This window comes from Oncorhynchus kisutch, unplaced genomic scaffold (assembly GCF_002021735.2).
Source record: "Oncorhynchus kisutch isolate 150728-3 unplaced genomic scaffold, Okis_V2 scaffold1480, whole genome shotgun sequence".
NCBI lineage: Eukaryota > Metazoa > Chordata > Actinopteri > Salmoniformes > Salmonidae > Oncorhynchus > Oncorhynchus kisutch.
Window position 1 is genome coordinate 6,328 of NW_022263425.1, and position 23,673 is coordinate 30,000.

Below are 23,673 nucleotides of genomic sequence, written 5' to 3' on the forward strand. Positions count from 1 at the left end.
CCCCCCCCCCCCCCCCGTCCTCAGCACTCTCTCCTGTCAACCCCCCCCCCATCCTCAACACTCTCTCCTGTCAAAACTCCCCCCGTCCTCAGCACTCTCTCCTGTCAAAACTCCCCCCGTCCTCAGCACTCTCTCCTGTCAAAACTCCCCCCGTCCTCCAGCACTCTCTCCTGTCAAAACTCCCCCCGTCCTCAACACTCTCTCCTGTCAACCCCCCGTCCCCCGTCCCCGTCCTCAAACACTCTCTCCTGTCAACCCCCCCCCTCGTCCTCAGCACTCTCTCCTGTCAAAACTCCCCCCGTCCTCAGCACTCTCTCCTGTCAAAACTCCCCCCGTCCTCAGCACTCTCTCTTGTCAAAACTCCCCCCGTCCTCAGCACTCTCTCCTGTCAATCTCCCCCCGTTCTCAGCACTCTTCCCTGTCAAAACTCCCCCTGTCCTCAGCACTCTCTCCTGTCAACCCCCCCCCCCCCCCCCGTCTCAACACTCTCTCCTGTCAAAACTCCCCCCCGTTCTCAGCACTCTCTCCTGTCAAACTCCCTCCGTCCTCAACACTCTCTCCTGTCAAAACTCCCCCCGTCCTCAGCACTCTTCCCTGTCAAAACTCCCCCCGTCCTCAGCACTCTCTCCTGTCAAACTCCCCCCGTCCTCAGCACTCTCTCCTGTCAAAACTCCCCCCGTCCTCAACACTCTCTCTGTCAAAATCCTCCCGTCCTCAACACTCTCTCCTGTCAAAACTCCTCCCGTCCTCAGCACTCTCTCCTGTCAAAACTCCCCCCCGTCCTCAGCACTCTCTCCTGTCAAAACTCCCCCCGTCCTCAGCACTCTCTCCTGTCAAAACTCCTCCCGTCCTCAACACTCTCTCCTGTCAAAACTCCCCCCGTCCTCAGCACTCTCTCCTGTCAAAACTCCTCCCGTCCTCAACACTCTCTCCTGTCAAAACTCCCCCCGTCCTCAGCACTCTCTCCTGTCAAAACTCCCCCCGTCCTCAGCACTCTCTCCTGTCAAAACTCCCCCCGTCCTCAGCACTCTTCCCTGTCAAAACTCCCCCCGTCCTCAGCACTCTTCCCTGTCAAAACTCCCCCCCGTCCTCAGCACTCTCTCCTGTCAAAACTCCCCCCGTCCTCAGCACTCTCTCCTGTCAAAACTCCTCCCGTCCTCAACACTCTCTCCTGTCAAAACTCCTCCCGTCCTCAACACTCTCTCTGTCAAAACTCCTCCCGTCCTCAGCACTCTCTCCTGTCAAAACTCCCCCCGTCCTCAGCACTCTCTCCTGTCAAAACTCCCCCCATCCTCAGCACTCTCTCCTGTCAAAACTCCTCCCGTCCTCAACACTCTCTCCTGTCAAAACTCCCCCCGTCCTCAGCACTCTCTCCTGTCAAAACTCCTCCCGTCCTCAACACTCTCTCCTGTCAAAACTCCTCCCGTCCTCAACACTCTCTCCTGTCAAAACTCCTCCCGTCCTCAGCACTCTCTCCTGTCAAAACTCCCCCCGTCCTCAGCACTCTCTCCTGTCAAAACTCCTCCCGTCCTCAGCACTCTCTCCTGTCAAAACTCCCCCCCGTCCTCAGCACTCTCTCCTGTCAAAACTCCCCCCGTCCTCAGCACTCTCTCCTGTCAAAACTCCTCCTGTCCTCAGCACTCTCTCCTGTCAAAACTCCCCCCGTCCTCAGCACTCTCCTGTCAAAACTCCCCCCATCCTCAACACTCTCTCCTGTCAAAACTGCTCCCGTCCTCAGCACTCTCTCCTGTCAAAACTCCCCCCGTCCTCAGCACTCTCTCCTGTCAAAACTCCTCCCGTCCTCAGCACTCTCTCCTGTCAAAACTCCCCCCGTCCTCAGCACTCTCTCCTGTCAAAACTACCCCCGTCCTCAGCACTCTCTCCTGTCAAAACTCCTCCCGTCCTCAGCACTCTCTCCTGTCAAACTCCTCCCGTCCTCAGCACTCTCTCCTGTCAAAACTCCCCCCGTCCTCAGCACTCTCTCCTGTCAAAATCCTCCCGTCCTCAGCACTCTCTCCTGTCAAAAATCCTCCCGTCCTCAACACTCTCTCCTGTCAAAACTCCTCCCGTCCTCAGCACTCTCTCCTGTCAAAACTCCCCCCGTCCTCAGCACTCTCTCCTGTCAAAACTCCCCCCGTCCTCAGCACTCTCTCCTGTCAAAACTCCTCCCGTCCTCAACACTCTCTCCTGTCAAACTCCCCCCGTCCTCAGCACTCTCTCCTGTCAAAACTCCTCCCGTCCTCAACACTCTCTCCTGTCAAAACTCCCCCCGTCCTCAGCACTCTCTCCTGTCAAAACTCCCCCCGTCCTCAGCACTCTCTCCTGTCAAAACTCCCCCCGTCCTCAGCACTCTTCCCTGTCAAAACTCCCCCCGTCCTCAGCACTCTTCCCTGTCAAAACTCCCCCCGTCCTCAGCACTCTCTCCTTTCAAAACTCCCCCCGTCCTCAGCACTCTCTCCTGTCAAAACTCCTCCCGTCCTCAACACTCTCTCCTGTCAAAACTCCTCCCGTCCTCAACACTCTCTCCTGTCAAAACTCCTCCCGTCCTCAGCACTCTCTCCTGTCAAAACTCCCCCCGTCCTCAGCACTCTCTCCTGTCAAAACTCCCCCCATCCTCAGCACTCTCTCCTGTCAAAACTCCTCCCGTCCTCAACACTCTCTCCTGTCAAAACTCCCCCCGTCCTCAGCACTCTCTCCTGTCAAAACTCCTCCCGTCCTCAACACTCTCTCCTGTCAAAACTCCTCCCGTCCTCAACACTCTCTCCTGTCCAAAACTCCTCCCGTCCTCAGCACTCTCTCCTGTCAAAACTCCCCCCGTCCTCAGCACTCTCTCCTGTCAAAACTCCTCCCGTCCTCAGCACTCTCTCCTGTCAAAACTCCCCCCGTCCTCAGCACTCTCTCCTGTCAAAACTCCCCCGTCCTCAGCACTCTCTCCTGTCAAAACTCCTCCTGTCCTCAGCACTCTCTCCTGTCAAACTCCCCCCGTCCTCAGCACTCTCCTGTCAAAACTCCCCCATCCTCAACACTCTCTCCTGTCAAAACTGCTCCCGTCCTCAGCACTCTCTCCTGTCAAAACTCCCCCCGTCCTCAGCACTCTCTCCTGTCAAAACTCCTCCCGTCCTCAGCACTCTCTCCTGTCAAAACTCCCCCCGTCCTCAGCACTCTCTCCTGTCAAAACTACCCCCGTCCTCAGCACTCTCTCCTGTCAAAACTCCTCCCGTCCTCAGCACTCTCTCTTGTCAAACTCCTCCCGTCCTCAGCACTCTCTCCTGTCAAAACTCCCCCCGTCCTCAGCACTCTCTCCTGTCAAAACTCCTCCCGTCCTCAGCACTCTCTCCTGTCAAAACTCCCCCCGTCCTCAGCACTCTCTCCTGTCAAAACTCCCCCCGTCCTTAGCACTCTCTCCTGTCAAAACTCCTCCCGTCCTCAACACTCTCTCCTGTCAAAACTCCTCCCGTCCTCAGCACTCTCTCCTGTCAAAACTCCTCCCGTCCTCAACACTCTCTCCTGTCAAAACTCCTCCCGTCCTCAGCACTCTCTCCTGTCAAAACTCCTCCCGTCCTCAACACTCTCTCCTGTCAAAACTCCTCCCGTCCTCAGCACTCTCTCCTGTCAAAACTCCTCCCGTCCATACAATTATATACTTCAGCAGCTTTCCACTAATATGACAGCACTTTCGATAATCAGTGTGAAAGGGCCTAAGGTCATGATTTTCTGCTAACCAGGACCCAAGTGTTTTGACATTCTCAACCGCTGTTGGCGTCACTTCCTCTTCTCTGCCGCCTCTTCCTCATCTTCGTGCTGTTAGCATATCTGTTATTTCCAGCCACAAGCTTTCTAGCAGACAGTTCCCCAGAACCAACCACAGGCTAGTATACAATTTCCCTTCTATCACTACAACCCTACAATACAAAAACATCCTTGAGACAAAGTCTCATTCTACTTCCCCTTAATCACACAAACTACTATTAATCACATAAACTACTATTAATCAATCACACAAACTACTATTAAATCACACAAACTACTATTAAATCACACAAACTACTATTAAATCACACAAACTACTATTAAATCACACAAACCACTACTAAATCACACAAACTACTACTAATCACACAAACTACTACTAACCACACAAACTACTATTAAATCACACAAACTACTACTAATCACACAAACTACTATTAATCACACCAACAGCAAATATCTACAATGTAAAAATACCTTCCTGAGCTGGGACCCGTGTAGGTGCTGCCTGTGTTCCTTTAGCTGGGACCAGTATCGGTGCTGCCTGTGTTCCTTTAGCTGGGACCAGTATCGGTGCTGCCTGTGTTCCTTTAGCTGGGACCAGTATCGGTGCTGCCTGTGTTCCGGAGCTGGGACCAGTATCGGTGCTGCCTGTGTTCCTTTAGCTGGGACCAGTATCGGTGCTGCCTGTGTTCCTTTAGCTGGGACCAGTATCGGTGCTGCCTGTGTTCCTTTAGCTGGGACCAGTATCGGTGCTGCCTGTGTTCTGGAGCTGGGACCAGTATCGGTGCTGCCTGTGTTCTGGAGCTGGGACCAGTATCGGTTCTGCCTGTGTTCCTTTAGCTGGGACCTGTATCGGTGCTGCCTGTGTTCTTTTAGCTGGGACCAGTATCGGTGCTGCCTGTGTTCCTTTAGCTTGGACCCGTGTAGGTGCTGCCTGTGTTCCTTTAGCTGGGACCAGTATCGGTGCTGCCTGTGTTCCTTTAGCTGGGACCAGTATCGGTGCTGCCTGTGTTCCTTTAGCTGGGACCTGTATCGGTGCTGCCTGTGTTCCGGAGCTGGGACCTGTGTAGGTGCTGCCTGTGTTCCTTTAGCTGGGACCAGTATCGGTGCTGCCTGTGTTCCTTTAGCTGGGACCTGTGTAGGTGCTGCCTGTGTTCCTTTAGCTGGGACCAGTATCGGTGCTGCCTGTGTTCTGGAGCTGGGACCAGTATCGGTGCTGCCTGTGTTCCTTTAGCTGGGACCAGTATCGGTGCTGCCTGTGTTCCTTTAGCTGGGACCAGTATCGGTGCTGCCTGTGTTCCTTTAGCTGGGACCAGTATCGGTGCTGCCTGTGTTCTGGAGCTGGGACCAGTATCGGTGCTGCCTGTGTTCTGGAGCTGGGACCAGTATCGGTTCTGCCTGTGTTCCTTTAGCTGGGACCTGTATCGGTGCTGCCTGTGTTCTTTTAGCTGGGACCAGTATTGGTGCTGCCTGTGTTCCTTTAGCTTGGACCCGTGTAGGTGCTGCCTGTGTTCCTTTAGCTGGGACCAGTATCGGTGCTGCCTGTGTTCCTTTAGCTGGGACCTGTATCGGTGCTGCCTGTGTTCCGGAGCTGGGACCTGTGTAGGTGCTGCCTGTGTTCCTTTAGCTGGGACCAGTATCGGTGCTGCCTGTGTTCCTTTAGCTGGGACCTGTGTAGGTGCTGCCTGTGTTCCTTTAGCTGGGACCAGTATCGGTGCTGCCTGTGTTCTGGAGCTGGGACCAGTATCGGTGCTGCCTGTGTTCCTTTAGCTGGGACCAGTATCGGTGCTGCCTGTGTTCCTTTAGCTGGGACCAGTATCGGTGCTGCCTGTGTTCCTTTAGCTGGGACCAGTATCGGTGCTGCCTGTGTTCCTTTAGCTGGGACCAGTATCGGTGCTGCCTGTGTTCTGGAGCTGGGACCAGTATCGGTGCTGCCTGTGTTCTGGAGCTGGGACCTGTGTAGGTGCTGCCTGTGTTCCGGAGCTGGGACCTGTGTAGGTGCTGCCTGTGTTCCGGAGCTGGGACCTGTGTAGGTGCTGCCTGTGTTCCTTTAGCTGGGACCAGTATCGGTGCTGCCTGTGTTCCTTTAGCTGGGACCAGTATCGGTGCTGCCTGTGTTCTGGAGCTGGGACCTGTGTAGGTGCTGCCTGTGTCCCTGAGCTGGGCCTAGTGTTGGGAGAGAGACAGAGACTGTCAGGACCCGGTTACGAACTCGGGTGTCCGGTGTGAGAAACAGTCACTTAGTAAACTGAGCCACTAAAAGTCGGCAGAACCCAGAAGATGAAGCAGACACAGCAGTACTAGAGACAGTGATTTAATCAAGAAAAAAATGTATATACTCCAAGACACAAGGAAAATCCACAAAGTGGTAAGAACAGCAGGGGGAAAAATAAACAAGAACAAAACCAGAGTACCTCAACAAAATCCAACTAGAGAAACAAGAGTTCACAGCATGGCTGGGTGCTAACATACAAACCCAGAGCAAAGAACTGAGGAACACGAAGGGTTTAAATACAATCAGGGGAAACGAGGCACAGGTGCAAATAATAACTGGGAACAAGGGACAACAAAAGGGTCAAAAAGCACAATGGGGGCAGAGAGAGAGAGAGAGAGAGAGAGAGAGAGAGAGAGAGAGAGAGAGAGAGAGAGAGAGACAGAGAGAGACACGAAGAATTATCTATCCAAAATGGAGATGTATGGGTAAACCACTTCTCCAATCTTTTTGGCTCTATAACAAAGAATAAAGAGCAAAAACATATACATGATCAAACACAGATTTTAGAATCAACTATTAAAGACTACCAGAACCCACTGGATTCTCCAATTACATCGAAAGAGTTACAGGACAAAATAAAAACCCTCCAACCCAAAAAGGCCTGTGGTGTTGATGGTATCCTCAATGAAATGATCAAATATACAGACAACAAATTCCAATTGGCTATACTAAAACTCTTTAACATCATACTTAGCTCTGGCATCTTCCCCAATATTTGGAACCAAGGACTGATCACCCCAATCCACAAAAGTGGAGACAAATTTGACCCCAATAACTACCGTGGAATATGTGTCAACAGTAACCTCGGGAAAATCCTCTGCATTATTATTAACAGCAGACTCGTACATTTCCTCAATGAAAACAATGTACTGAGCAAATGTCAAATTGGCTTTTTACCAAATTACCGTACAACAGACCACGTATTCACCCTGCACACCCTAATTGACAATCAAACAAACCAAAACAAAGGCAAAGTCTTCTCATGCTTTGTTGATTTCAAAAAAGCCTTCGACTCAATCTGGCATGAGGGTCTGCTATACAAACTGATGGAAAGCGGTGTTGGGGGTAAAACATACGACATTATAAAATCCATGTACACAAACAACAAGTGTGCGGTTAAAATTGGCAAAAAACACACACATTTCTTCACACAGGGTCGTGGGGTTAGACAGGGATGCAGCTTAAGCCCCACCCTCTTCAACATATATATCAACGAATTGGCGAGGGCACTAGAAAAGTCTGCAGCACCCGGCCTCCCCCTGCTAGAATCCGAAGTCAAATGTCTGCTGTTTGCTGATGATCTGGTGCTTCTGTCACCAACCAAGGAGGGCCTACAGCAGCACCTAGATCTTATGCACAGATTCTGTCAGACCTGGGCCCTGACAGTAAATCTCAGTAAGACCAAAATAATGGTGTTCCAAAAAAGGTCCAGTCACCAGGACCACAAATACAAATTCCATCTAGACACTGTTGCCCTAGAGCACACAAAAAACTATACATACCTTGGCCTAAACATCAGCACCACAGGTAACTTCCACAAAGCTGTGAACGATCTGAGAGACAAGGCAAGAAGGGCATTCTATGCCATCAAAAGAAACATAAATTACAACATACCAATTAGGATTTGGCTAAAAATACTTGAATCAGTCATAGAGCCCATTGCCCTTTATGGTTGTGAGGTCTGGGGTCCGCTCACCAACCAAGACTTCACAAAATGGGACAAACACCAAATTGAGACTCTGCACGCAGAATTCTGCAAAAATATCCTCCGTGTACAACGTAGAACACCAAATAATGCATGCAGAGCAGAATTAGGCCGATACCGACTAATTATCAAAATCCAGAAAAGAGCTGTTAAATTCTACAACCACCTATAAGGAAGCGATTCACAAACCTTCCATAACAAAGCCATCACCTACAGAGAGATGAACCTGGAGAAGAGTCCCCTAAGCAAGCTGGTCCTGGGGCTCTGTTCACAAACACAAACACACACTACAGAGCCCCAGGACAGCAGCACAATTAGACCCAACCAAATCATGAGGAAACAAAAAGATAATTACTTGACACATTGGAAAGAATTAACAAAAAAACAGAGCAAACTAGAATGCTATTTGGCCCTACACAGAGAGTACACAGCGGCAGAATACCTGACCACTGTGACTGACCCAAAATTAAGGAAAGCCTTGACTATGTACAGACTCAGTGAGCATAGCCTTGCTATTGAGAAAGGCCGCCGTAGGCAGACATGGCTCTCAAGAGAAGACAGGCTATGTGCTCTCTGCCCACAAAATGAGGTGGAAACTGAGCTGCACTTCCTAACCTCCTGCCCAATGTATGACCATATTAGAGAGACATATTTCCCTCAGATTACACAGATCCACAAAGAATTCGAAAACAAATCCAATTTTGAAAAACTCCCATATCTACTGGGTGAAATTCCACAGTGTGCCATCACAGCAGCAAGATTTGTGACCTGTTGCCACGAGAAAAGGGCAACCAGTGAAGAACAAACACCATTGTAAATACAACCCATATTTATGCTTATTTATTTTATCTTGTGTCCTTTAGCCATTTGTACATTGTTAGAACACTGTATATATATATATAATATGACATTTGTAATGTCTTTACTGTTTTGAAACTTCTGTATGTGTAATGTTTACTGTTAATTTTTGTTGTTTTTCACTTTATATATTCACTTTGTATGTTGTCTACCTCACTTGCTTTGGCAATGTTAACACATGTTTCCCATGCCAATAAAGCCCTTGAATTGAATTGAATTGAATTGAATTGAGAGACAGAGAGACACAGAGAGAGAGAGAGAGAGAGAGAGAGAGAGAGAGAGAGAGAGAGAGAGAGAGAGAGAGAGAGAGAGAGAGAGAGAGACAGAGACAGAGAGAGAGAGAGAGACAGAGAGAGAGAGAGAGACAGACACAGAGAGAGACAGAGAGACACAGAGAGAGAGAGAGAGAGACCCTATTCTGACCCAATCTCTCCCCATTCTGGACTACAGACAGTCAGTTAATTACCTGGGTCCCAGGAGACTAAGACTCTATTCTGACCCAATCTCTCCTCATCATGGACTACAGACAGTCAGTTAATTACCTGGGTCCCAGGAGACTAAGACTCTATTCTGACCCAGTCTCTCCTCATCATGGACTACAGACAGTCAGTTAATTACCTGGGTCCCAGGAGACTAAGACTCTATTCTGACCCAGTCTCTCCTCATTACAGACTACAGTTAATAACCTGGATCCCAGGGGATGAAGACCCTATTCTAGCTCAGCCTTGGATCAATAAACCAAATCTTTATTTCTCTTGTCTTCTATCGCTTGCTCATTTGCTCTCTCCTCTCTCTCTCTCTACTCACTGTCTGTCTTTCTTTCTCTCTCACCAGCCTGTGATATCTTTCAAGCATTTTGCTACACCCCAAATAATATAACATTTGATTTAATAAACTTTCACATTTGATTTGAGTCTAGAGTTGGTGTAATGTATCTCTGTAAAAAAAACTAACATATATTTTCATATTCGTTCTGCTATATCCATGCAGTGAAATGTCGGTAGGCAAGTTTGTAAACACTGGAAAAATCCTTTAGATGATGCAGGACAGGCTTAGATACAGCGAAATATAACTAACCCAAGATAGTTCATCTGTGCCGTTTACAGTGGGAGCAAATAACGAAGAGTGGGCAGAACCAGCAAGGTGGTTAAAGCCAAGCAAGAGCTAGCGAGATCCTATTGGCGCGTTGTAGCGTGTATTTGCATATTTCCATTAGGGAACGCCTACTCTGCGCTTGTGCACAAATTCAATTCGACCTTGCACTCTTTCTAAACAAATTTCATTTAAATATTTGGAGAAGTCTTTAAAACTTACTTCACTGTGTTTGTAACATATTGTAGTTTAGGGAACAGAAAAATATATTGAGATCAAATGTTTCATCGATGAGAAAATTAGCAAGAACGTCTGCCCAGTTTCACGTAGTTCCATCCTCTCCCACTCATATACCCACGACTGAACTACCATTTGGTGGTGAGAAAACGTTAAAAATCTAAACGGATGCTTCAGCTTTATAGGCCCTGTGGCATATCTGGGTTACTCCTTCTGTCTGTGCTTACGTGTAGTGATGTCCTATGTTTTTGTTGTTATTATTGTTTTTGTTGTTATTCTGTTGTAATAACAATAATAATTTATTAAATAATTTAAATAATTTATTTATTATTTTTTATATACAGAAAAAAAGCTTACGGTATGTGGCTTATATATATATATATATATATATACACTAGATGATTTTAAGGGGGTGTGTGTTGAAGCCATTGAACCTCCATCTTGGCATTCTGGAATGCCATTCCATTTGGAATCTTTAGAAAAGCATTTATTCCATTAGAGACACCTTAATGGATACATTCAAATGAAATCATGTGAGCTAATCATACAAATAAAACAGTTAGAATTTTTAAAAAACATTTCCCTTAAAGTATATATTTTTTTGATAACTAATGATACTGTCCCAACTACAACAACAACAAGTATTAAATACCTGTAATTTTGTCCTTTATTTATAAATACTGTAGATCTCCATTCATTCTTGTGGAGGACTGAGCCGTACCGGGGAGTTCCAATATGGCCGACCGTTGGCTTCAAAGGCTTATAATGGCAATAAATACCATCAGCAATCCAGGGTTTATATACATCGTTGGTTACAGTGTAATTTACAGGAACTAACTCGGTACTGCCGACCACATCAGCTACCCGGAAAACTGGCACACTCACGAACAGCACGGACAGGTAGAGTTCGTTTTCTGAAAGCTGAAGTGTGTACCTGATAATCACGACAATGGCTAAACTTAATAGCTGTTTCCAGCGGCTTTTTGTCTTCTTCAACCTGCTGTTTGCGGTAAGTTAGCAACTCTTTATTTGTAAATACAAGTAGGAACATGTGATTAACTCAGTAGGCGATACTTTAAGGTTACTTTCGATTGTAATCAACTGCGCAGCAAAACAACAAGTTCGTGTATCTTCTTCACCAAACACTTCTGCCCATAAAAGTTAGTTTACAAATGTTTGTAGCCTGTCTGTGTGAAATTATATGGTTTCTATCCACTTTCCTACGTGTCTCTCCATGTTGTATAAAGTTGTATAATCCAACTTTACATCCGTTAAATATGGCTTTAATGACGTGTTTTATTACATTATGTTATTTGATAGTGAAAGGGATGTTTTTCTTTAGATCGTTGGAGGTGTGATTATCGGCCTGGGACTTCTGGGTCAATTCGCCTACAATGACAGCACTTCAGAGGTAAAATGGGATCTAGCTCTGGTCCGTGGCGTTACATGCGGTTTGAGCTTTGAAGAAGTTTAAAGCCGCACATGTAACACCCTAGACAAGAGCTAAATGGGCTCAAAGTTCAAATGACATTCAAACTGAATTTTACGAATATATATATATATATCTATTCATATATATGGATATTGAATGAATTCTTATATATATATATATCTATTCATATATATGGATATTGAATGAATTCTTATATATATATATATCTATTCATATATATGGATATTGAATGAATTCTTACCAAAGATCATTAATTTAGATTTGATAATTTCTCTATTTTGAAAAAACAAAAGTGGAAACAAACAGTTACTCATAAGCATTAAACGCTTCAGCATCTGAAAAACAGGTCCATGTGTCAACAGTTTATGTAGTAGACTATAATTATACTTCCTTATTGGTTAGCTATATATACACAAAGTGAACTCTCGTGTACAATGTCAATGTTCCTAAAGTACTGTCCCATACAAGAATTATAGGTCTACCGTGCAATAATAAAAGATGTGATTTTTGCCTATTAGGAACGTAGGCTATTATGATGTCATAATGGTACGCTGAGACACACGATGGATGTTGTATTGTTTTTCAGTTTGAGAACCAGTCCAAAGGGTTTCTGATGATGTCTCTGGTAGGAGGCATTGCTATTATGATGTCATAATGGTACGCTGAGACACATGATGGATGTTGTATTGTTTTTCAGTTTGAGAACCAGTCCAAAGGGTTTCTGGTGATGTATCTGGTAGGAGGCATCACCATGGCCATGTCTCTGCTCGGGGCGTACGGAGCACACAGAGAGAAGAGAATTCCCCTGATCGTGGTGAGGGGGTCTACTGCGACGAGCTGAGTTCACATTCAAACAGACATCTACGACCATAGAGACAGAACAATATACAATATGTCACGGTTTTCCAGACACAGATTAACCCCAGTTATGGACTAAAAACTGGTTTTCAATGAAGATACCTACTTGAGCTTGCTTTTTAGTCCAGAAGTAGGCTCAGTCTGTGTCTGGGAAACCCCCCCTGATATCCTGTTTTACATCGTATTACGACATTGGGTTAGGAAAGACACTTACCGTTTCGTAACCTGTTTTGTTCAAACGATTCACTGAGTCACACAGTAACTTTATTGGACAGAAAATTGTGTAAGTCTCTCTATCTCTCTCTCTAGTTTCTGGTGGCCTGTTTTATTGGCTGCTTCGGCCTCCTGCGTCTGGCGGTGCCCACAGCCATGTACCGTTCTGAGGTATTGTTGGGTAATAATAATGTCTGTACATCACTGTCCTGTAATACTGATGTGTTATACTAGTAGACAGGACTACAGTCAGTGGTACTGTAATACTGATGTGTTATACTAGTAGACAGGACTACAGTCAGTGGTACTGATGTGTTATACTAGTAGACAGGACTACAGTCAGTCGTTCTGATGTGTTATACTGGTAGACAGGACTACAGTCAGTGGTACTGTAATACTGATGTGTTATACTAGTAGACAGGACTACAGTCAGTGGTACTGATGTGTTATACTAGTAGACAGGACTACAGCCAGTGGTACTGATGTGTTATACTGGTAGACAGGACTACAGTCAGTAGTACTGATGTGTTATACTAGTAGACAGGACTACAGTCAGTGGTACTGTAATACTGATGTGTTATACTGGTAGACAGGACTACAGTCAGTGGTCCTGTAATACTGATGTGTTATACTGGTAGACAGGACTACAGTCAGTGGTACTGTAATACTGATGTGTTATACTGGTAGACAGGACTACAGTCAGTGGTACTGTAATACTGATGTGTTATACTGGTAGACAGGACTACAGTCAGTGGTACTGTAATACTGATGTGTTATACTGGTAGACAGGACTACAGTCAGTGGTACTGATGTGTTATACTGGTAGACAGGACTACAGCCAGTGGTACTGATGTGTTATACTGGTAGACAGGACTACAGTCAGTAGTACTGTAATACTGATGTGTTATACTGGTAGACAGGACTACAGCCAGTCGTTCTGATGTGTTATACTAGTAGACAGGACTACAGTCAGTGGTACTGTAATACTGATGTGTTCTACTAGTAGACAGGACTACAGCCAGTGGTACTGATGTGTTATACTGGTAGACAGGACTACAACCAGTGGTACTGATGTGTTATACTGGTAGACAGGACTACAGTCAGTGGTACTGATGTGTTATACTGGTAGACAGGACTACAGCCAGTGGTACTGATGTGTTATACTGGTAGACAGGACTACAACCAGTGGTACTGATGTGTTATACTGGTAGACAGGACTACAGTCAGTGGTACTGATGTGTTATACTGGTAGACAGGACTACAGTCAGTGGTACTGATGTGTTATACTGGTAGACAGGACTACAGTCAGTAGTACTGATGTGTTATACTAGTAGACAGGACTACAGTCAGTGGTACTGTAATACTGATGTGTTATACTGGTAGACAGGACTACAGCCAGTGGTACTGATGTGTTATACTAGTAGACAGGACTACAGTCAGTAGTACTGATGTGTTATACTAGTAGACAGGACTACAGTCAGTAATACTGATGTGTTATACTGGTAGACAGGACTACAGTCAGTGGTACTGTAATACTGATGTGTTATACTAGTAGACAGGACTACAGTCAGTAGTACTGATGTGTTATACTGGTAGACAGGACTACAGTCAGTGGTACTGTAATACTGATGTGTTATACTAGTAGACAGGACTACTGACTACAGTCAGTAGTACTGTAATACTGATGTGTTATACTGGTAGACAGGACTACAGCCAGTCGTTCTGATGTGTTATACTAGTAGACAGGACTACAGTCAGTGGTACTGTAATACTGATGTGTTATACTGGTAGACAGGACTACAGCCAGTCGTTCTGATGTGTTATACTAGTAGACAGGACTACAGTCAGTGGTACTGTAATACTGATGTGTTCTACTAGTAGACAGGACTACAGCCAGTGGTACTGATGTGTTATACTGGTAGACAGGACTACAACCAGTGGTACTGATGTGTTATACTGGTAGACAGGACTACAGTCAGTGGTACTGATGTGTTATACTGGTAGACAGGACTACAGCCAGTGGTACTGATGTGTTATACTGGTAGACAGGACTACAACCAGTGGTACTGATGTGTTATACTGGTAGACAGGACTACAGTCAGTGGTACTGATGTGTTATACTGGTAGACAGGACTACAGTCAGTGGTACTGATGTGTTATACTGGTAGACAGGACTACAGTCAGTAGTACTGATGTGTTATACTAGTAGACAGGACTACAGTCAGTGGTACTGTAATACTGATGTGTTATACTGGTAGACAGGACTACAGCCAGTGGTACTGATGTGTTATACTAGTAGACAGGACTACAGTCAGTCGTTCTGATGTGTTATACTGGTAGACAGGACTACAGTCAGTGGTACTGTAATACTGATGTGTTATACTAGTAGACAGGACTACAGTCAGTGGTACTGATGTGTTATACTAGTAGACAGGACTACAGCCAGTGGTACTGATGTGTTATACTGGTAGACAGGACTACAGTCAGTAGTACTGATGTGTTATACTAGTAGACAGGACTACAGTCAGTGGTACTGTAATACTGATGTGTTATACTGGTAGACAGGACTACAGTCAGTGGTCCTGTAATACTGATGTGTTATACTGGTAGACAGGACTACAGTCAGTGGTACTGTAATACTGATGTGTTATACTGGTAGACAGGACTACAGTCAGTGGTACTGTAATACTGATGTGTTATACTGGTAGACAGGACTACAGTCAGTGGTACTGATGTGTTATACTGGTAGACAGGACTACAGCCAGTGGTACTGATGTGTTATACTGGTAGACAGGACTACAGTCAGTAGTACTGTAATACTGATGTGTTATACTGGTAGACAGGACTACAGCCAGTCGTTCTGATGTGTTATACTAGTAGACAGGACTACAGTCAGTGGTACTGTAATACTGATGTGTTATACTGGTAGACAGGACTACAGCCAGTCGTTCTGATGTGTTCTACTAGTAGACAGGACTACAGCCAGTGGTACTGATGTGTTATACTGGTAGACAGGACTACAACCAGTGGTACTGATGTGTTATACTGGTAGACAGGACTACAGTCAGTGGTACTGATGTGTTATACTGGTAGACAGGACTACAGCCAGTGGTACTGATGTGTTATACTGGTAGACAGGACTACAACCAGTGGTACTGATGTGTTATACTGGTAGACAGGACTACAGTCAGTGGTACTGATGTGTTATACTGGTAGACAGGACTACAGTCAGTGGTACTGATGTGTTATACTGGTAGACAGGACTACAGTCAGTAGTACTGATGTGTTATACTAGTAGACAGGACTACAGTCAGTGGTACTGTAATACTGATGTGTTATACTGGTAGACAGGACTACAGCCAGTGGTACTGATGTGTTATACTAGTAGACAGGACTACAGTCAGTAGTACTGATGTGTTATACTAGTAGACAGGACTACAGTCAGTAATACTGATGTGTTATACTGGTAGACAGGACTACAGTCAGTGGTACTGTAATACTGATGTGTTATACTAGTAGACAGGACTACAGTCAGTAGTACTGATGTGTTATACTGGTAGACAGGACTACAGTCAGTGGTACTGTAATACTGATGTGTTATACTAGTAGACAGGACTACAGTCAGTAGTACTGTAATACTGATGTGTTATACTGGTAGACAGGACTATAGCCAGTCGTTCTGATGTGTTATACTGGTAGACAGGACTACAGCCAGTGGTACTGTAATACTGATGTGTTATACTAGTAGACAGGACTACAGTCAGTGGTACTGATGTGTTATACTGGTAGACAGGACTACAGCCAGTGGTACTGATGTGTTATACTGGTAGACAGGACTACAGTCAGTGGTACTGATGTGTTATACTAGTAGACAGGACTACAGCCAGTGGTACTGTAATACTGATGTGTTATACTAGTAGACAGGACTACAGTCAGTGGTACTGTAATACTGATGTGTTATACTGGTAGACAGGACTACAGCCAGTGGTACTGTAATACTGATGTGTTATACTAGTAGACAGGACTACAGTCAGTGGTACTGTAATACTGATGTGTTATACTGGTAGACAGGACTACAGCCAGTGGTACTGATGTGTTATACTAGTAGACAGGACTACAGTCAGTGGTACTGTAATACTGATGTGTTATACTGGTAGACAGGACTACAGCCAGTGGTACTGATGTGTTATACTGGTAGACAGGACTACAGTCAGTGGTACTGTAATACTGATGTGTTATACTGGTAGACAGGACTACAACCAGTGGTACTGATGTGTTATACTGGTAGACAGGACTACAGCCAGTGGTACTGATGTGTTATACTGGTAGACAGGACTACAGCCAGTGGTACTGATGTGTTATACTGGTAGACAGGACTACAGTCAGTGGTACTGTAATACTGATGTGTTATACTGGTAGACAGGACTACAACCAGTGGTACTGATGTGTTATACTGGTAGACAGGACTACAGTCTGTGGTACTGATGTGTTATACTAGTAGACAGGACTACAGCCAGTGGTACTGATGTGTTATACTAGTAGACAGGACTACAGTCAGTGGTACTGTAATACTGATGTGTTATACTAGTAGACAGGACTACAGCCAGTGGTACTGTAATACTGATGTGTTATACTGGTAGACAGGACTACAGTCAGTGGTACTGTAATACTGATGTGTTATACTAGTAGACAGGACTACAGTCAGTGGTACTGATGTGTTATACTGGTAGACAGGACTACAGCCAGTGGTACTGATGTGTTATACTGGTAGACAGGACTACAGTCAGTAGTACTGATTTGTTATACTGGTAGACAGGACTACAGTCAGTGGTACTGTAATACTGATGTGTTATACTGGTAGACAGGACTACAGCCAGTGGTACTGATGTGTTATACTGGTAGACAGGACTACAGTCAGTGGTACTGATGTGTTATACTAGTAGACAGGAAGGTACTGATGTGTGTGTGTTTGTGTGCGCGTGTGTGTGTGTGTGTGTGTGTGTGTGTGTGTGTGTGTGTGTGTGTGTGTGTGTGTGTGTGTGTGTGTGTGTGTGTGTGTGTGTGTGTGTGTGTGTGTGTGTGTGTGTGTGTGTGTGTGTGTGTGTGTGTGTGTGTGTGAATTCTGTCAAGGCCATTGTTGACATCTGCAGTTGTTGTGTTTGTTTTGCAGATGATGCAGATCGTGGAGGCGAAGTTCCGTGAGGGCCTGCCTCTGAACGAAGCCTCCCCTGATGTTAGACAGTTCACTGAGAGGATTCAGCTGAATGTACAGGGACATTTCCATCAATCATTTCACCACAATATACTTGACATGTCCATAACATTCATTATATCAAAGGATCCCGCTTTGGGGATGTATTCTGTCTTTTCCATGAATCATCAGCCGGAAATATTTCACTAAGATTTACAATAATATCATTCATTATATACTTTATAGATTTGAGAAGTTACTAGTTTCGTGTACAACATGTACCTCAGTAATGTTCCTGTAGCAACACACTGTAGTGTTCACTTGATCCCTACCCTTGACCAATGAGTCTACTGTCCTCCCAAACCCCCAAAATGGAAGTGTTCCTTCCAAATAGGTCCAGACACTGCTGGGCATAACAGCCCTTGTTTTGTTGACTCTAACCAGCAGTAATGAGGAAGAGGTTGACCTCGTGGTTCAACTAGTTTACTGTTCTCAACATGTCCTTTTGTGTTGAGGTTGACCTCGTGGTTCAACTAGTTTACTGTTCTCAACATGTCCTTTTGTGTTGAGGTTGACCTCGTGGTTCAACTAGTTTACTGTTCTCAACATGTCCTTTTGTCCGATACGCTGACTGACTGTGTGTGTGTTTTTTAACAGTTGAAGTGCTGTGGGCTGTTCAGTTACACAGACTGGGGCAACAACGTCCCTGACTCCTGTCTCTGTCAGGGGGAGGACGATCAGATGGAGGGTACATGCCTGAACATTCCATACCGGGTGAGTTCAGATCAACTCTACATGACAGGACTGATGATGTAGCTTTATAGTCAATAGTCTCCTCCTTCTTCTCCTCCTTCTTCTTCTCAGTTCTTATGCACATAGGTTTACATCCTGGTCTTCCATGAGACACCTTTTAACCCTTCAGTACATTATGTCTGTTAGAGACATTCATTAAGGGTTATGTCTGTTAGAGACATTCATGAAGGGTTATGTCTGTTAGAGACATTCATGAAGGGTTATGTCTGTTAGAGACATTCATGAAGGGTTATGTCTGTTAGAGACATTCATTAAGGGTTATGTCTGTTAGAGACATTCATTAAGGGTTATGTCTGTTAGAGACATTCATGAAGGGTTATGTCTGTTAGAGACATTCATAAAGGGTTATGTCTGTTAGAGACATTCATGAAGGGTTATGTCTGTTAGAGACAGTCATAAAGGGTTATGTCTGTTAGAGACAGTCATAAAGGGTTACGTCATGTCAGTTTTTCGTCTTCTGTTTTTCAGTTGTTGTTCCTTTCAGAGTACAGGATGACTGGACACCAGAAGCTGATCTACAAACAGGTTGGACCAGCTTCCCTTTTCTGTTATCTTTAGATCAACCGTCTACATTCCTAGACAGAACCGGTTGCTTTTGTCACTGATCAGAGAGCAGCACACTGTGGAGACTGAAGCTCTTCTGTTGAGTCATGATCTGAGTCACGTTAATTACACAGACATGAAATTCACCAACCTCTTTTTCAGTCTGCACATTTTGAGTTTTTTTGTGATCCCTGCGGGAATTGAACCCGTGACCTTGGCATCGCCTAGTACCACACTGTAACCATGTGAGCTAGACAGGACCATGACTGAGTTGTGATCTGTGTTCCAATGAGTATTAACGGACCTCTGTCCCACAGACCTGCTTCCCCATCCTCGAGGGCTACCTGGCTAAAGCTCTGGACATCCTGTTGGGCGTTTCCTTCGGATTCGCTGCTCTGGCTGTGAGCGTGCATTCTTTACCGCGCACATTTCACACCTTACACATCAAACTGTCAGTTGAATATCTCTACTAGTCCCCCTGGCTTGCTGTCACCCGCGTGGTTGTCTTGAATTCATGTTGTTGTGTTGTTCTCCAGCTCCTGGGAGCGGTGATGTCTGCCGTCCTGCTGGCTCAGCTGAGGAGCTCTACCGTAGGGGTTCCTGTGGTGTTCAGTGTCAGCTCTCACCCATCCAAGTTCAGCTTCAGTTCCCACCCACCCAAGTACACCGAGCTTTACAACGAGCCTGAGAAGACTGAGAAGTGAGAAATCAGACTGAGGTTCAGGATGTGGTTAGTTTAGATGACATGGTTTTAGGCTGTTGTTCAGTCTGGCTCAGCATAGAAATAGAACTACTAGAATGGTTAAAGCCCCACAACCATGGCGTATGATCAATATAGTTGAATGGGGATTGTCTTTCTAGGGGTCTATTTCTATGGTGTCCAGACTCCCACTGTTTTCCTTCTACATCTTCTGGTTGTTGTTGTGTGTTTTTCAACGAGAGGTCTCCTTAACTCTCTTTCTGACTGTCAAACCAAAAAGGAAGGTGCTACTTCCTTCTGTGTGTAATTTGCTTTTGATTTGAGTTCTACGTTTAAAGAGAATCACCACCGGTGGTTTTATACATATGCAGCGAGTTCTGAGTCAAATGGTTGGGGAACGTTACATTTTATTTGCAGAATGAGACACAATGAGCCGGCAGGGCGTTTTGAAAAGAGGATATCACACAGAGAGGACAACTCTGAGATAGTAAGGACAGAATGTCATTTCCATAGGACTTTGAATGTCAAATCATTTGCCTTGAAACTGCAATAATAAAAAGGGAAACGAAAGGGAAGGTCGACAGAAGGGAAGGTCGACAGAAGGGAAGGTCGACAGAAGGGAAGAACGACAGAAGGGAAGGTCGACAGAAGGGAAGGTCGACAGAAGGGAAGGTCGACAGAAGGGAAGCTTTTTGCAATGAAATGGAACAATGTTAAGTGTTTTGCTATGAACTGTAAATCCTTATATGAAATATACAACATGCCAACTGTCTTGCTCTCTTATGTTTCTAAATAAAGCATCTGTCTTCTACATGTGTCTCTTTTTGTTCAAATATATTAGAATTTGGGGGAACTCTTCTGGGGGAATATATTATATATTAGAATGTTGAAATGATTTCCTCTTTTGAGAAAACATTCTATTTTTAGATGCTTTGCATATTAAGTTCCAATTCAGTTGAATAAAAACTCTAGATGTTATTGTCTACAAACCTGGAGCTACTGAGAGAGGCGAGAACCCTGACTAAAACACCCGAGGGAAGAGACAGGTGAGGGAGCAGAGGAGAACCCTGACTAAAACACCCGAGGGAAGAGACAGGTGAGGGATCAGAGGAGAACCCCGACTAAAACACCCGAGGGAAGAGACAGGTGAGGGATCAGAGGAGAACCCTGACTAAAACACCAGAGGGAAGAGACAGGTGAGGGAGCAGAGGAGAACCCCGACTAAAACACCCGAGGGAAGAGACAGGTGAGGGATCAGAGGAGAACCCTGACTAAAACACCAGAGGGAAGAGACAGGTGAGGGAGGGAGCAGAGGAGAACCCTGAATAAACACCAGAGGGAAGAGACAGGTGAGGGAGCAGAGGAGAACCCGACTAAAACACCCGAGGGAAGAGACAGGTGAGGGAGGGAGCAGAGGAGAACCCTGAATAAACACCAGAGGGAAGAGACAGGTGAGGGAGCAGAGGAGAACCCTGACTAAAAACACCCGAGGGAAGAGACAGGTGAGGGAGCAGAGGAGAACCCTGACTAAAACACCCGAGGGAAGAGACAGGTGAGGGATCAGAGGAGAACCCCGACTAAAACACCCGAGGGAAGAGACAGGTGAGGGAGCAGAGGAGAACCCTGACTAAAACACCCGAGGGAAGAGACAGGTGAGGGATCAGAGGAGAACCCTGACTAAAACACCCGAGGGAAGAGACAGGTGAGGGAGCAGAGGAGAACCCTGACTAAAACACCCGAGGGAAGAGACAGGTGAGGGATCAGAGGAGAACCCTGAATAAACACCAGAGGGAAGAGACAGGTGAGGGAGCAGAGGAGAACCCCGACTAAAACACCCGAGGGAAGAGACAGGTGAGGGAGGGAGCAGAGGAGAACCCTGAATAAACACCAGAGGGAAGAGACAGGTGAGGGAGCAGAGGAGAACCCTGACTAAAAACACCCGAGGGAAGAGACAGGTGAGGGAGCAGAGGAGAACCCTGACTAAAACACCCGAGGGAAGAGACAGGTGAGGGATCAGAGGAGAACCCCGACTAAAACACCCGAGGGAAGAGACAGGTGAGGGAGCAGAGGAGAACCCTGACTAAAACACCCGAGGGAAGAGACAGGTGAGGGATCAGAGGAGAACCCTGACTAAAACACCCGAGGGAAGAGACAGGTGAGGGAGCAGAGGAGAACCCTGACTAAAACACCCGAGGGAAGAGACAGGTGAGGGATCAGAGGAGAACCCTGAATAAACACCAGAGGGAAGAGACAGGTGAGGGAGCAGAGGAGAACCCCGACTAAAACACCCGAGGGAAGAGACAGGTGAGGGAGGGAGCAGAGGAGAACCCTGAATAAACACCAGAGGGAAGAGACAGGTGAGGGAGCAGAGGAGAACCCTGACTAAAAACACCCGAGGGAAGAGACAGGTGAGGGAGCAGAGGAGAACCCTGACTAAAACACCCGAGGGAAGAGACAGGTGAGGGATCAGAGGAGAACCCCGACTAAAACACCCGAGGGAAGAGACAGGTGAGGGAGCAGAGGAGAACCCTGACTAAAACACCCGAGGGAAGAGACAGGTGAGGGATCAGAGGAGAACCCTGACTAAAACACCCGAGGGAAGAGACAGGTGAGGGAGCAGAGGAGAACCCTGACTAAAACACCCGAGGGAAGAGACAGGTGAGGGATCAGAGGAGAACCCCGACTAAAACACCCGAGGGAAGAGACAGGTGAGGGATCAGAGGAGAACCCTGACTAAAAACACCAGAGGGAAGAGACAGGTGAGGGAGCAGAGGAGAACCCTGACTAAAACACCAGAGGGAAGAGACAGGTGAGGGATCAGAGGAGAACCCTGACTAAAACACCCGAGGGAAGAGACAGGTGAGGGATCAGAGGAGAACCCTGACTAAAACACCCGAGGGAAGAGACAGGTGAGGGAACAGAGGAGAACCCTGACTAAAACACCCGAGGGAAGAGACAGGTGAGGGATCAGAGGAGAACCCTGACTAAAAACACCAGAGGGAAGAGACAGGTGAGGGAGCAGAGGAGAACCCTGACTAAAACACCAGAGGGAAGAGACAGGTGAGGGATCAGAGGAGAACCCCGACTAAAACACCCGAGGGAAGAGACAGGTGAGGGATCAGAGGAGAACCCTGACTAAAACACCCGAGGGAAGAGACAGGTGAGGGAACAGAGGAGAACCCCGACTAAAACACCCAAGGGAAGAGACAGGTGAGGGAGCAGAGGAGAACCCCAACTAAAACACCCGAGGGAGGAGACAGGTGAGGGATCAGAGGAGAACCCCGACTAAAACATCAGAGGGAAGAGACAGGTGAGGGAGGGAGCAGAGGAGAACCCTGACTAAAACACCAGAGTGAAGAGACAGGTGAGGGAACAGAGGAGAACCCCGACTAAAACACCCGAGGGAAGAGACAGGTGAGGGAGCAGAGGAGAGGAGAACCCTGACTAAAACACCCGAGGGAAGAGACAGGTGAGGGAACAGAGGAGAACCCCGACTAAAACACCCGAGGGAAGAGACAGGTGAGGGAGCAGAGGAGAACCCTGACTAAAACACCAGAGTGAAGAGACAGGTGAGGGAACAGAGGAGAACCCCGACTAAAACACCCGAGGGAAGAGACAGGTGAGGGAGCAGAGGAGAGGAGAACCCTGACTAAAACACCCGAGGGAAGAGACAGGTGAGGGAACAGAGGAGAACCCCGACTAAAACACCCGAGGGAAGAGACAGGTGAGGGAGCAGAGGAGAACCCTGACTAAAACACCCGAGGGAAGAGACAGGTGAGGGAGCAGAGGAGAACCCCGACTAAAACACCAGAGGGAAGAGACAGGTGAGGGAGGGAGCAGAGGAGAACCCCAACTAAAACACCCGAGGGAAGAGACAGGTGAGGGAACAGAGGAGAACCCCAACTAAAACACTCGAGGGAGACAGAGAGAGAGAGAGACAGAGAGAGAGAGACAGAGAGAGAGTGCGCGGGCACTAGAAAAG

General features: G+C 46.4%; 1 protein-coding gene across 1 annotated transcript; it reads left to right on the forward strand.

Moving 5' to 3' along the window:
- The first annotated feature begins 10,716 nt into the window (after positions 1-10,716).
- Positions 10,717-20,502, forward strand: LOC109876569 (tetraspanin-8). Its single transcript, XM_031818554.1, has 9 exons — positions 10,717-10,929; positions 11,263-11,331; positions 12,071-12,187; positions 12,541-12,615; positions 17,615-17,710; positions 18,293-18,409; positions 18,917-18,973; positions 19,309-19,392; positions 19,528-20,502. Exons 1-9 carry the CDS (start codon positions 10,870-10,872, stop codon positions 19,693-19,695), a joined length of 843 nt encoding a protein of 280 aa, XP_031674414.1. The 5' UTR covers positions 10,717-10,869; the 3' UTR covers positions 19,696-20,502.
- The last annotated feature ends 3,171 nt before the right edge of the window (positions 20,503-23,673 follow it).